The following is a 15764-nucleotide window of genomic DNA, read 5'->3' on the forward strand; positions in this document are numbered from 1 at the left end:
CCTTCCTTCCTTCCTTCCTTCCTTCCTTCCTTCCTTCCTTCCTTCCTTCCTTCCTTCCTTCCTTCCCTTCCACATAGTAAATGGCATAGGTTGCTGAATAACAGTTGTTTAAATTTTATTTGGACCAAACTGTTAATTAAACCTTTGAAAGGGCTTCCTAGATTTCACATCCCAAGAGAAAAGAAAGAGTGGCAAGGTGGTTCAACTGGTAAGGCACGATTCCAGCCTGTTGACCCAAACCACAGAAAGGTCAGAGGAAAGAACTGAGTTCACAAAGCTGTCCTTGGACCTCTGTTCATGCACCGTAGCTCACAATACACACAGTAGTAATGTGCCTAAGCTACATGAGGCAAACGTTATTTCTCAGTAACTTCTACAGATAAGGGAATTCCTCTTTTTAACTTTTTCTTTTTGCCTCACAGAAACCAAAATATTAACACATCTATTTTTGGCGCTATAGATATGCTAGTGTGATAAATAGGAATCATTTTAATTGGCTTTGGAAAACCTCATGTTCAGTTTTTAGTTCAGAAATGACAATCTCTAGCATGTAGCCCCCGACTCTTTGAAACAGTGAAATTGTAAGCAGACAGCAGTGTTCATTCTGCATTTTCATTATGTACCTGTGTCTTGCAGCCTTGCCAGTGATGTAGAGTAATAAATATATAATTACAAAGTCTAAGACATGGCTTTCATTTCATAAGCAGGCCTATAAGACAGAGTAAGGCAAGAAATAAACTATTTGAAGGCCTTCAAGGGCCAGATTCCTACAGTAGACAAAAAGGTAGAGTCATACTGATTAGAGATCTCAGACAAGGCTTAAGTAGGGTTACAGACATCCTAGAGTCCGAAGCTGGTGTTCATTAAAAATGACACAATCATGTGTGACTTACAGAAAAGCTGCCACAGGTTAGGCCTTTGCTAGAGCCAAAGTTACCCCATAATGTTACTCTGTCTGAAAGGTGGAGCTCCAAGAGATTAACATAGCACCTCCCACAAAAAAACCACAAAAACCCCCAACAAAAAACCAAAACAAAACAAAAACTTAACTAAAAAATTATTATTCTACTTTTATTCTTCCACAGGGAAATGGAATCTTCAAATACACAGTTGTTTGGATTTAGGGGTCTCCTAGAGCTGATTGGATCTATTAAAATGTAGACCTCAGCAGAAGAAACAGTGTAGTGGATGGGAGGATAGAGTCCTTCAGCTAAGGAGTCCCTAAGTAATTCATGCTCTATTACTTCCAAACTTGTTACAGCTTAATAGGTTCCAAGTTGCATCATTTGTTTAAATTTTATTTACAAAGCAAATTAATAGCATAAACAAAATAATAAAGTCACTTGACTATAAGATTCTGTTTTTGAGTGCTAAAATGGCTTTAGAGTCACAATTTATATATAATTGACAGATACACTAGATATGATGTGGGGTCACACTACCACAGGGCATGCCATATATTTTTTCTCTTTTCCAAAGGCAGGAGCCAATAGCTTTAACCAGACTGCAAAGTAATGAAGTTAAGTGGTGGTAGTCGGAAAAGGTAAGTAGGAAATGGACTGGATCCATAAATAAAAGGTTTCACTTGAACGTTAAGGAATTTATTTGCTCTTAATTCTAATTTTAAAGTTCCAGTTTTAAAATGACATAGATTCTTTTTTAAATGTCTGTTTCCCAATTATTCTGTAAGGTTGAACCCCTCCTTCAAAATAGGTTGAATTGCCCTCATCTTCTTTTTCAAATCAGATCCAATAATCAGGAATATGGGCAATCATTTAGTAGCTAGTTCATGGAGTCATAGTGGTTTCATTGGAGCAGTTGTACAGCTTAGAAGAAAGGTTCTGGATCCTGACTGCTGCTATAGCATTTTCAGTTATGAGATCTTAGATAACGCCTAATTCCCTCTGTCTCAACAGTTTCATCAGTGAGATGGGGGTACTGGTACTCAGTGTTTACAGTTACTATTAGGAAATAAATAAGGTAGGAAATATAAGTGCTTGGCCCCGCACTGGCACAGTGCATGCTGTGTAATGACAGCTACTCAAAGTGCTAGTTTCTCCCATATTCCCATGCTGCCTCTCTTGTCCTTCTTTGGTCCTTTGATTCTCCCTCTGCTTGATCACTACTGGAGAGGTTAAGAACAAATAAATTCCTCGGCACTCAAGTGGAACATTTGTGTGTGTGTGCTCCAGCCTACTTCCCATGTATCCCTTCTAACCCACAGCCATTTAAGCTCATTATTTTGCTTTGTATATGTTATTCTTCTTCAAGGTAATACGGAGATTTTTTAAGATTTACTTTCATTTACTTTACAATTTAACTTCAGTCTAAAATATTACCTTTTCACACAAACTTTAAAAAGAGCTATATTTTGATGGCATAATCAAAGAAGCTTGTTGGGTCAGGGGCTGTGAAGATTCCCCAGTTTCAGGTAACCAACATCCAATGCATAAAAAGGTCAAGCTCAGACTTAAAAAAAATAAAATAAAATAAAAAAAAGAGTGATGAAGTCTGACTCTCATCATTTCCCTTTGGCCTTCTAGGTACAACTAATGGTCAGCTCACCCAAACATGAGATTGAGGGAAAAACCAAGCCAAGTTAATGTAAATGGTCTGGGAACTTCTTTAAACTGTAAAAACACAATCCTTTGCTGCACACTACTACGTTTTGAAAATAAACTAGGATTCAACTGAACACTCACAGCCAGTTGACTCAACTTCCTCAGTTTCTGGATCCTTTGAGAACAAAAGCTTATTGCTGTAACAGTAAGCTCACTCCAATGTTCCCGGCAAAGAAAGAAGACACAGAATCTGCCATCTTACTGCATGAGTCGGAACTACAAACACTGCCCACCTCTGCTGTTGGCTGTCACTTCCGCTTTACACTTAGTCCTTTCTTTATGGGAGCCTTTGTCCTTTAGACTTTTCATAGCTTTAATCATTACTATCAATCTCTTCAGTCTGAAATTAATTTATTAGGTCTTGAGCTCTAGATCAAGTATAGGTTTAATACCTCTTAACCTGAAATCTGCAGGATCAAAAGAATCTCAGATGCTCTCTCTCCAGATTTTGGGGCATTTGCACAAAAATGTTCGAGATAGACCCTCAAACAAGAAGTTCACTTGTTTCTTATATACTGTAAACATGTAGCATTCAGATGCTTTTTTGCTATTTTTTAGTGCACCTCCATTTTTACTGTGACATGAAGTCAGAAGGGGATTTTCTCCTTGTGGCAATCAATCGTGTTGGCCCTCAAAGTTTTCAACTCTGGAGACTTTCAAATTATACCTTGGGTAGGTTAGACCTTAACATTTTCTGAATGTCACTATCCATACATTCCATAGTTTTATTCAATCAACTTTAACATAAAGCCACTTTCCCACTCAACACCTTTCTTCCTCTCACATTTGCCAATTCAGTGTGGTCTCTTTTTTCTTTGACACTTTCCTGTGTCCTTCCCTGCTCCTATACCATCAGCCCTCAAGTTTTGTCAGCTCATCATCTAAACAACAGAACGCTTCCCTGTGCTTCCTGGAGAATGTTTCAGATCTGCCTTGTCTTATATGAAACCCTGCCATCAGGGGGATAAGTGACTTGAACGTTTCCTGCTCACCCCAGCATACAGCTTCCAATTCTTATTTCTCCAATATGCAATTTGGATCACAACTCTACTTCAAGTTGTCAATCCTTTGGTCACAGGATAACTCCCTAAATCCTCAGGGTGAAAGACTAAGAACCAGTAGGCATGGTCCCTTATTTCCTATTATATCTTTCTTTTTTTTTCTTTTTTCGTTTTATTAATTACAGTTTATTTACTTTGTATCCTCCTGTGGCTCCCTCCCTCCTCCCCTCCCAATCCCACCCTCCCTTCCGTTTCTCCACCCATGTCCCTCCCCAGTCCACTGATAGGGGAGGTCCTCCTCTCCTTCCTTCTGATTCTAGTCTATCAGGTCTCATCAGGAGTGGCTGCATTGTCTTCCTCTGTGGCCTGGTAAGGCTGCTTCCCCCTCAGGGAGAGGTGATCAAAGAGCAGGCCAATCAGTTCATTCCAGCCACACTGAACTGCAGCTCTGAAAACAATGCTGTATTTTCTCACACTTTTCTCCTCTGTAACATGGGTCTTCTTTGTCATCTAGCTTCTATTCTGCAAACATAAGGCAAACATTTTATTTTGCCATTCTATTCTGCAAACATTTTCAGATTACTTGATTCAACTAAAATACTCTGAAGCTACGTTCTTATTAGAAAATTCATCTCTCTGTGATATGAACTTTGTTTTTATCTCTCCAATTAGAGAATATGGCCTTCATTTATGAATTCCAGCACCCAAAATAGGGGCTACAACATAAGAGATACTCATAAGATGTTAACTGTGAGAGGATTAATAGTAGAAAAGGTTGTTTGGTATGTGGCACAGTCTATAGTCCCAGTTACTTGGAAAGTTGAGCCAGGAGGATTGCCTACAAATTGAAGACTAGCCCAAAAGTGAGACCACACATTAAAACAAAGGAGATGACTTGCTAGTGAGACCACACATCAAAACAAAGGGATAACTTGCTACCTACTTACTATGGGAGCATGGGAGCATGGGAAGTAGAGTGGAAAGAGTGGGACACAGCTTGCAGGAAAGAGGCTAATGTCTTCAAAACTCCCAGTCTTTCTGACACACACCCTGGCTTCAGAAGCTATGTGATCAAGGCTCTATGTAGGAGATGGATTAACTAAGCCAGTATGCATCTACTCAGAACTTGAGTAATAGCTTCCAAAGGGAATCTGCTTTCATTCCTACAGACTTGTACTGCCCAGGAGGATTCCTTGGTCTGAGGAGTCACAGTTTATTGACTCTTCTTGAGTGGAATAAACAAACAATAAATAGTGGCTTTAATTAGGCAGAAAACAATGGCTAAATATTGCACCCTAATTACCCAGAAAAATGTTTCTCATAATATAGATATATATTGAATTATATATATATTGATAATGAACTATAAGTGGAGTTCAATGAAGGATTCCAGGCTGGTAATGCCCCAGATGTAGTAAAGAGCATAAAAAAATACACTATAAAAGTTTTTGTTCGCCTGAGGTATACAAACCACCTCCCAAGGCTGATCAATAACCAAGGTTGAAAAGGGAAGAGGTGGAATACCCTTGTCTTGATAATCAGAAATCCTAAATAAGTTCTCATGAAAGCTGAAATCTTTTATCATTTAATTTAGCTAATGTAATATTTAGGGTGATTATAAAATAAAGCAAACAGATTAACTGTTCCCTTGGTGTACATTAGTAGTTTGTATGAAAATAGTTACAGAAAATCTTTTCAATTGAGATGTTAGAGCTGAAGCAATCCAGACTAAATGCTTGTGATCTTGGGTTATAAATACAGGTCAAATCCTGTATTATAAGCAAGCAATTCAATTAACAATTGCCCAATTAAAGGATTCCTAGGATTCAGATACTCAGATGCTGATCTTACTTCACGATGTATCCAGCACAGTTATCACTACATAAGCACTTTGGCTATCTACTAGCATGTGCACACAAATAAACATGCTGTATTTCTTCTCTCTCGCTCTCCGTCTCTCTCTTACACACACACTTCTTTTTTTGAGATTTGATCTTGTTATGTAGCTCAGGGAGACTGACTTTAATCTTGTGATTCTTCTGCCTCAGCCTCCTGAGGGCTGTTCTCAGTTGTGTCATATTATATTAAAGGGGCATATTTTAACTAGCAACTAAAACTTTGATACTAAATATATGTGGCTCAGAATGTTTAATTTTTTTCTCTTTTTAAATTTTGGTAACATTGGGATTTAATGTAGGTCCTTGCACATTCTAGGCTCTGACTAAGATTCCTCAGCCCTGGGTTGTCTTTTTTTTTTTTTTAAACTTATTTTGAGACAGGGTCTCACTAGTCACCCAGGCAGTCCTTGAACTTGTTGGTCCTCTGGCTTCTAAGTAGCTAGGACCACAAGTAGGCCTGGCTTAGAATTTTAATGCTGAAAAACTGCTCTGAAAAGAAGCCATTCTGGTGCCTATATGAATCATGCATCCTATGCTCCAGCTGCTTGGAGGTAAGAGACATCATTATGCTTTCCCAGAGTAACAAATCAAATGACAGATCAGTAGCTCACAGAGATGTTAGACCTGAAGCACCCAGACCAAATACTTCACATACAACTTTAGATACAAGATTTGCCAAACTATGAGAAATGGGTGTGGATGCCAAAGAGCCCATTCACAAAGTTACTTCATTAATTCACAGAAGACTCAAACAGCAGTGCTACCAACATAGCCAAACCATTCTCAGCGAGAACTGGAGGGGTATAGGAGGATGAGGAGGACAGATGGACACTTTTACTAAAGAATGGAAAGGCTTGGTTGGTTGGATGGTTTGGTCATTTGTTTTGGAGGAGATAAGGTCTTACTACATAGTCAAGGCAGCCCTTGAACTCAGTTATGTAGCCAAGGCTAGTCTCAAATTTGTGATCTTAAATTTTTTGTCTTAGCCTCCTGAGAGCTAGGTTTATAGGCACACCAGGAAAGAGGTATTTTTTATTTTGTGTGTAAGAATGTTTTGCCTGTTTGTATGTATATCAGATGCATGTCTGACACTCACAGAAGTCAGTGGCTTGCCTGGAATTAGAGTTATGGATGGTTGTGTCAGCATGTGGTTGTTGGAAATCAATCCCTCGTCCTATATAAAAATAAGTGTTCTTAATAATGGCACCATTCTCTAGCATTTAATAGGGGTATTTAAAAAATCATGCTTAACAGTATATAGTTTATGTTCAGAGAATAAAAAATATTATTAAAGAATATGAGTGGGCAAAAGTAAACATGAATCTTGACTGTTGAAGACATGTACTTCCTTCTGCATATGCGTGTTACTTCACTGGGGAGAAAGCCACACAATATGCAGGCAGGCAGTAGTGTTTTTATTTTTGTTTGCTTTTACATTTATTTATCTATGTTAATGTGAACACACATGTATTTATGCAAAAGTCAGAGGAAAACTTGTGGGAGTTGGTCCTCTTCTTCCATCGTTTCCTGGGGATCAAACTCGGTCATCAGGCTTACTGGGAAGTGTCTTAACCTACTAAGCCATCTTGTTGGTCTGGATTAGACTTTTATATTATTAAAAACTTCACAAGATTACTAAGCACAGAAATCTGGCATCACACAATTCAAAAAGCCTCAGATACTGCTAAGAGTTAAAAAAGTAAAGGTATGTGATAAAATAGTTTGTTTTTGCACTCATTAAAAATCATTCTACCTTTGTTTTCATAAGTTAAAAATAATACCTGTTTAATTTATGGGGCTTCTTGAACATTTGTTGAAGAAGAAAATGTTCAAAATATTCTTCTGTATGTAAATAGCTATTATTTAAAAATTCTCTGAGGACATTTTCCTTATATGGAAGCATTTCATAATTAGCTCCTTTAACACCACTAAAATAATAATAAATTTTTAAATACTTGTTTAAAAATTCAGTCCTATTTTGAAGAATGTTGGATCGATCAGGGTCTTTTCAATGATGCAATCTCCAGTTGAAAAAAATATACTGGGGGTGGGGGACTTGAAGATATAGTAAGTAGCCAACGTCTGTACTACAAAGAGCTAGTCATTTTCTTTAAGAGAAATGCAAGGCCTACAAGGTCTTGGGATCTGTGATGTTTTTTGCTCCAGAGGGCATGACTGGAATTTAAGAACCAGTCACAAGAGATTCCATTATGGCCTGTCAGCTGCCTCCCTTGGTCTACAGGCAGTAGCATTCCTCTTCCCTGCAATTTCAGTTTCCTGTGTCCCTAGGAATTCTACAGCTACCTAGGTTTTTAAGTGTTATCGTGGCTGGTAAGCAGGCTCTTAAACTTGACCTTCAAGTCTATTTGCTTGCACTCCAGTATCGCTGATAAGGGTTTTGAAAGTAGAGAACCCTGAGCTTAAAACTTTGCTGCTTACTATCCAAGAGACGCTAGGCAAGCCACGTCCCTTTTATGTAACCCATTTAACAGCCAGTTTTTAGGGTGGCAGAGAACCAACCTGTTGCAGCCAGGTATCAGAAGGCAGATGAGCACAAGACCACAGTAAATGTGCTGTAACGCATAGCCAAAACCCACATACACCCAGTTTTCCACAGTATCCCAAGTAGTCAAACATGAGAGTAAATGAATGAACTAGTGAAATCTCATGAGACTATTCTTGGCTTGGTAACTAGTCCCAAGAGTCAACAGCCTCCAAATTACTTTTGCATATCTTTTTCTGTCTCAGTCATAATGGAACACAAATACCATACGATGATCAACATTCTCTACAGTATGGTTCAATCCATCCGGACGATGGAAACTGGCTAAAGTAAGCTACTGTGGGAGTCTACAGCCACCAGCTACTAAAACTGGGAAGTAGTCTCTTACTAAACTCACCCATGTTTTTTTTCCTGTAATCTAAACTTTCAGATTTTCTCCCACTGTGCCCTGTCTAAAGGCAGGGGTGGGAGGCAGGAGAGTGGGGATGGAAAAGGTGTAGGCAGGGAAGAAAGAAGCACCAAACTGCTAATGAAGGAATGAAAAAATAAAAAAGAAGTGCGGTTGCTAAACAGAAACCTGCTGAGTGATCACTGGTGTCACCTATGACTATGGGAGCTGTGGCTTCAATGAATGAATGTTAGCAAGGGGCTCTTTCTTCACAGCCATACAGAGCCACACTCTTGTGGAGTATGATGGGGCAAGTCAGCAAAAGGAAGCATTAACTGAAGTAACGGCATTCAGTTTTGTGTACATCAGTTAGAAGCCATCAGAAAATATCCAACAACTGCTACAAAAAGTGCCCAGAGCCCTTGGAGTAAAGAGGGTCCTAGTCTACAGGCAAGAAACACTCCTGGAGCCCAGAAGCTCAGCAGTAGAGACACTACACCACAGCCTCCTTTGGTCCCCTCACAAAAAGAACCACGAGGAAAACAGTTTCATTAAGATTTTTTTTTTTCACTCTAGTAACTAAATATCTCTGTCTGGAGTCACAGACCAACAGGCGGCATCTGAAAATCTACTATATGATAATTTACACTTGGAGAGAGACACTGAAAATGAAAATAAAACAACAAGAAGAAGCCACAGCCCTCTGAGGGTTCTTGCCACTTTTCTTCCCATGGCTCTCCAAATAAGGAAGCCTGACTGCCCTCTTCTTACGCCGTGTATACCTTATACCACAATCTAGCTCCTAAGAGGGAACTCTTCCTTGACTACTACCTAATATGCCCATCAGGGCTTCTCTCTGCTCATTTGCCATTTCTTGCTTTTGCCAGCTTTTGACCAAGGAGGATACTAAATTAGATACAAATGTCTCTGTGTTAAAAAAAATTCAGCAGAGACAGTCACCAGAGGAAATGGAGAAATCCTAAATGGCCCTGCCTAGGATATCATAAGCACCTTAACCCAACTGGTTGTCAAAGGTTGGAGTTATTTCTTTTTCTTTTAAGCAAGAAATTTCCTGATGGTATCTGAAAGGTTGCAAGTATCATTAAGGCTAATTCATTCTGACTCATAGAGATATATAAAACAGGCAAAGGCATATGCTATCTCATGCACGCACATACATATGAATATACATTGCAAAAGATGAAAATCTCATGCACACAGATTCATGCCACTTGGGAGCTTTTTTTCTTGAAACATTGATCCATAAAACATAGCAGCTAAATATGGACCAAAAAAAAAAAAAAAAAAAAAAAAAAAAAAAAACACCTAAAGAAAATCTCTGTAAGATATCGTGAACCCTAGAATTTGCTAGGCATGGTGGCACATGCTTTTATTCCCAGTACATGGAAGACTGAAACAGGCAGATCTCTTTTAGCCTAAGGCCAGTCTAATCTACATAGTAAGCTCTAGGCCAACCAAGGCTATGTAAGACATAGGGTTGTCTGTCTCAAAAATCAACAACAATAACAACAACAACAAAAACCCCAAGAACAAACAAACAACAAAGGCCATCCAAAGCTACGTAAGACGTAGGGTTGTCTGTCTCAAAACAAACAAACAAAAAACCAAGAACAAACAAATAACAAAGGTCAACTAAAGCTATCTAGGACGTAGGGTTATCTTTCTCAAAAACAAAAAACAAAACAAAAAACCCAAGAACAAACAAACAACAATAAAACCAACCAAACAAAATAAAACAAAATGAAAAACTAAACAGAACACATAAAGCAAAAGGATCTCCAGAATCTTACTGCCAAGCAGTTTACAACAAATTAAAAGCTAAAAGGCAGGAGTCGTAGCCTGAATTTAAGTCTAGTTTTACTTAAGACAGTATCAAGTATTGTGAATCACAACCCCTTTAGGAAAGCTAGCTGGAACTTTACTTATATTTCCACTTTTGTTGATTTCTCTATATTCTGAAATACCCCCTTTCTCAGTATCAACCTGCAAGTTACATATAAACACACTTCCCACCTCTGACATAACTATGATCAGACATAAATTAAAAAAGGCTTACTCGGAGTGTCTTGGCAGTTGGAGAGGGAGATGCTGGGGGAGAATCAGACTGTGATTTCCTATTCCGTGTGAACTCCTTACTTCGTGTATATAAAGAGGACATGGTTCCCAGGGATTTAGACAGACACTCAACTTCTGGATTCTTCACACAGAACTGGGAACTGTCCCGGTAGATTAGTCTTACAGAATTTCTCCTTTTGCGCTGGTACAAGATGACTTTGGAGAGAACTAAATAAAGGATAAAAGCCGCCTTGCAGATTACAGTCTTGAGCTCTGAAGCAGTCCACAGTTACAAAGTGTGAGAGTTGTATCCCATCAATATTCCAGGGCAGCTTCAATCACAAGCATGAACAGTAGAAGGCATGTGTCAAACATCACCTTTCATGCCTAGGCTGAATCCTTGATTCTGTCCAAAGGTCACTTCTTACTCAGGCTGGCTTGAGAATAAAACCCGAATCTGGGCTCCCGATGACTCCAGATTAAATCCCAGAGGAATGACGGTTCTGGATCTTGCTGCAGATGAGTCTGGGGACAAGTACTACCACTTTATCCAGAAGGAAGACACACAAGTCCTCCAGAAGTGTCCTGTCTCCCTCAGCCTGATTCTATTGCACTGTGTGGGTCTGAACTGCTGTGCTAAACTCAGGTTAAACAACTAAAACACAAAGAAGGAACCAAGAGTTTATGAGAAGGAAGCAGCAGTCTGAGGAAGCAAAGCTTTCCTAAGTCCTTCCAGACAAGCTGCCTTTGCTCTAAACACTCAGAGTCATACGCACATCTTTCCCCTCCCCTCTTCTATTTTCTGACATTCCAAATCCCCATTCGCTCAGGGAGGAATGCTGGAGAGTAGCCAAGGGCAAGGATTCACTTTCAACCCAGAACTTGGTTGCCACTTGTAGAAGGAAAAGAAAGCTGTTAGCTTCTAGGAATGGAGGCTACAGGCATGCCTAGGGGCAACCTCACAACCTACAGCAGCTTCTACCCCAGATCAGTCAGCAGTTGCCAAAGGCTGCTTTCTCTAAATCTTTGCTTTCTCTTTCTTTCTTTCTTTCTTTCTTTCTTTCTTTCTTTCTTTCTTTCTTTCTTTCTTTCTTTCTTTCTTTCTTTCTTTTCTTTCTCTCTCTTTCTTTCTTTCTTTCTTTCTTTCTTTCTTTCTTTCTTTCTCTTTCTTTTCTTTCTTTCCTTCCTTCCTTCCTTTTTCTCTCTCTCTTTTCTTCTTCATTTTTCTTTTTTGCTTATGAGAACAGTGATTTTTAACCCTCATATCTCTCAAGTAACAGCCCAGACAGAAATATGAAAGTACCTGCAAGCCTTTTATGTGATGTTCTAATGCCTTGTCATTCTTGCATTGTGAGAAAGAACAGCAGTTTGAAACTCTGGCTCACTGCGAACTAAGCTCTGTATACTGGCTAAGTCTCTAATAGAAACTGTGTCAGAGTTTCTTAAGATACCGCATCAGGAAGGAGTAAGATTTGAAAGAAGCATAAAGGAGGAGGGACACAACAATTAGTAGTACATGATTGTTTTGAAACATCAAGATGACAGGACTCAGCAGCACAGAGAAAATTAAGAGTTAACAAGAAAGGAATTTCTTTGCTGGGCGTTGAAGGAGTTTGGATTTGGCCTTGAAGAAACATCTCAAATTTAATCTCTTGCATTCTGTTGTCATCACTACACTGTCCAACATTTCTAAGCCAAATGCTTTCTAAGCCAATGGGTTTATCCTCAAAGTAACAACTCACTTTCTTCCAGGCTCTTGGAAACTCTATCCTACCCTCCCTTTTCCACATGAAATTTACACTTTTTCCCCTTAAATCCTTCCAACTAATGACTCTTTTGCCTTGATTGTTTTGATATCTCTTTTACTCCAAACACTAATTTTGTGAGATTAAATAAGCAAAAGTAATCATCTGCTTCGGGGGTTAGTTTAATGAATGCAGTTTCAAACAGATTTATGAAGAAGTTTTGATTCACTTTCAGTCTGAAAACAATTCCTTAAGACTCGTTGATCCAACAAAAGGCTGGAATTATAGGCCTCATCTAAAAGGCCAATTATTGTGAGAATTCTTATGTTTAAATTTTTTTGTTACATTAAGTTTGTCTGATGTGGTGGACATGTGTCATTGTGTGTGTTTATGTGTGTGTGTGTGTGTGTGTGTGTGTGTATACATATAAGTCAGAAGACAACTTGGGGAGCTGTTTTTTTGTTGTTGTTGTTTGTTTGTTTGTTTTTTCTTCCACCATTCCAGGGATTGAACTCAGGTTGTCAAGCTTAAAATCAGAGCTTTTATCCATTGAGCCATTTTACTAATCCCTGATCTATGAACATTATATTATGGATATAGCTTACACAGTTAACCCTAACAGTATGTTGAATGAACATTATCATGGTTACATTATTCTTTAAAAAGACAGTAGGAACAATCCTGAGAAGCCAGTTTCTGTACCTGTTTCTTTAAAGTTTATAGAGGAACTTTACTTACTAGCAACTGGAGAGGGACCATAAACCTCCTTTATTATTGTTTGGTTGGTTTTTTGTTTGAGGCAGGGTTTCTCTGTGTAGCCCTGGCTGTCCTGGAACTCACTCTGTAGCTGACGTTGGCCTTGAATTCACAGAGATCTGCCTGCCTCCGCCTCCAGAGTGCTGGAATTAAAGGTATATACCACCACTGCCCAACAACCCCCTTTGTTCTTAAATGGCCATTCTGTCTCTTCTAACTTACATCACATATCTGTTTAAGGAAGTTCTAACAACGACAAATTCTTTTATATAATTTAAAGTATTTTCATATATCCTATGTCATCGTCTCCCATCAGCCATGTTGAAAAGCACATTGTTATGTTATTGTCTAATAGATGAGGAAACTCAAGCTCTAAAAGGTTAAATGACTGGGCTAAAGTTATGCAGTCAGCAAGAAGTGAGCAGAACACCACCGTCGAGGATAAGCTCTTGCTGATTCAGGTGAATAAAAGTGATGTGAAAAGGCCTACCTACCAATCAAGGCCATCAAGGAAACCAAGGCCTGCAAGATGATTTGGAGAATCTGAGACACTCATAAGAACACACTAGATCTGGTCCAGAGTGAACTTCTCCAAAAAGTTTAATCTAAACTCTTTGTTCCTTGCTTCTTTGTGTATAAATATTTTCAATTTGCCAAAATATGTATTGTTCCTTTCAGATAAAAAAATTAATTCCTCCATGAAAATGAAAGCATCTTTCATATCAAGTAAAAATAACTAAAAGGAGGGGTTCTTATCTGCAGTTATATGGAGAATCTAGTTTTCAAGTCATGCACCTTTGTAATACAGTTTCTATGGATATGATACTACAAAGATTCAGGGAGTCAAACAAGCTATCTTTGTCTCTATACTGGCCCACCTTAAATTTCAATGGCCAAGGACATTCTTGGTACCTACCACCACTCACACTTTAGCCCCTGGAAAGACAATCAGGATATAGGGACATCTGAGATTAAGAACTGCTCTCCTCTTTGCTTCCCCAGGCAGGAAATCTTCAGCTGATAACAAAAGCTTTTCTTTCTCAGATTGAATCAGTAAACTGGTTTTAAAAAATCCCTGGGACAGATTTCCATGACCTAAGCTTTGCAGAAGACATTTGTTTAAAAAATAACTTATGTCCGAGAGGCAGGACACAATGATGGGCTCAACTGCTTTATTCCCACAAAAAATAAAGGGAAAGGGTTGGTGGCTATAAATGAATTAAGAGTCTAAGGTAAGGTAGTCAGTTCTCTAACTACAGGAACAAGCCAATAGAGAGTTTGTATTTGAGCTGACATCCACCAAATATATGAACCATGAATGAAGACCCTTACTTAAAGAGGGATCCCGATCAGAAACCCCATTGAGTCAACATTCCCAAAACTTACAGGAAAAAAATTAATGAATCAGGCGTTTTCTTGTTCTTTCTTATTATTCAAATCAAGAAAATGAAATGCCATGGTTTAAAAGCGATGCTTGGTAAACTGCTTTGCTGGTGATGTCCCCATCAGTGACTATGCTCCCACTGTGATGGTGAGCTTTAATCATTAACTTGACACAGTCGGGAATCACTTATGAAGACAGTCTCAATGAGCCTGCCTCAGGTTGGCCTGTGGGCATGTCTGTGGGAAACTGTCTTGATTATAAGTGATGTGGGAAGACCCAGCCGAAAGAGATAGGCTAGTTTGGGTCCTGCACTGTTATATAAAAAAGAAAGTAAACTGAGCACTAGCAAGAGTGTACACATCCATTTCTCTGTGTTCTTGACTGTGGATGTATGTGACATGACTAGATGTTTCAAGTTCCTGTCACTTTCATTTCTCAAGTATGATGAAATGCAATCTGGAATTGTAAGCTAAAACAAACCCCTCTTCTCCTACCTGGCTTTTTCCCCCTGGGTATTTTATCAAAGCAAGAGAAAAAGACGCCCACCACACTGTACTTGTAGTGAGAGAGCATGTAGGCTTTACAATCACATACCTCAGGATAAAAGCCAAACAGTTCTTTAACCTCAGAGTACTTTATTTGGGTCACTTCCAAAATGGTGAACTATAATGTGGAGTTATATGGTTTAGGGTTAATATTCAGAAAATTAACAAAATCATAAGCCCTGAAATCAAGGGAAGATACAGTGATGAAGCCACAGCCTGGTATAGTTATGGGACTGCATTCATACAAGGACACTGAATAAAAAGAAAATGTACTAAAGATAGCAGGAAACAAGGTTTTTATTGTTTTTAAAAAAGATATGAATATGAAGGGGGGGGAGAAAGCTAGAATGACTTCTGTGTTTTTATACAGAATTGAAAGTAGTGATATGGTTCATGATTTTCAATATAGATAATTAAATGGAAATGTGTGCATGTATGTAATCCCTTGCTTCTGCTTACTGAGAGGGCCTGCAAAGAGCAAAACCTTGTAGCATTTGGAGACCAGCATCTCAGTACTGCTGTTGAATGCTATTCTCAACTAAAAACAAACAAACAAACAACAAACAAACAAAAACCCCTGCGCTCCTGGCAAAGTGGCTGATCCCAGAGCTGGGGAAGGAAAAGAAATGATCCTGGTCCTCAGTAGGGACATAACAAAAGGGCACCAAAAGTTTGTTTAGAAAAGGAACATATGAACATCAAAGATGATAATGGCAAGTTAGCCATTAAAGAAAATAGGCATCCATGAATATACACCAATTAAAGAAATAAACAATAAAGATAAATGAGGAAAGCTCTTTCTTCTGGTAAAATATCTACTACAAATGTAGAGTGATGAAGTTAGAAA

The 15764-nt window shown here is 38.7% G+C and overlaps 1 protein-coding gene across 6 annotated transcripts in view; it reads right to left on the minus strand.

Moving 5' to 3' along the window:
• Positions 1 to 15764, minus strand: part of Ppp1r12b (protein phosphatase 1 regulatory subunit 12B) — a 216560-nt gene that overhangs the window by 37674 nt on the left and 163122 nt on the right. Inside the window, exon 1 of one of the 6 annotated variants that reach the window (XM_021633775.2) lies at positions 10489 to 14666. The exons of the other annotated variants lie outside the window; for them this stretch is intronic. Coding sequence (XP_021489450.1) covers positions 10489 to 10590 — 102 coding nt within the window. The 5' untranslated portion in view covers positions 10591 to 14666. Of the gene's footprint in view, positions 1 to 10488; positions 14667 to 15764 lie in introns of those variants that run through there. 6 annotated transcript variants of the gene reach the window in all.

Source organism: Meriones unguiculatus, chromosome 11 (assembly GCF_030254825.1).
Source record: "Meriones unguiculatus strain TT.TT164.6M chromosome 11, Bangor_MerUng_6.1, whole genome shotgun sequence".
NCBI lineage: Eukaryota > Metazoa > Chordata > Mammalia > Rodentia > Muridae > Meriones > Meriones unguiculatus.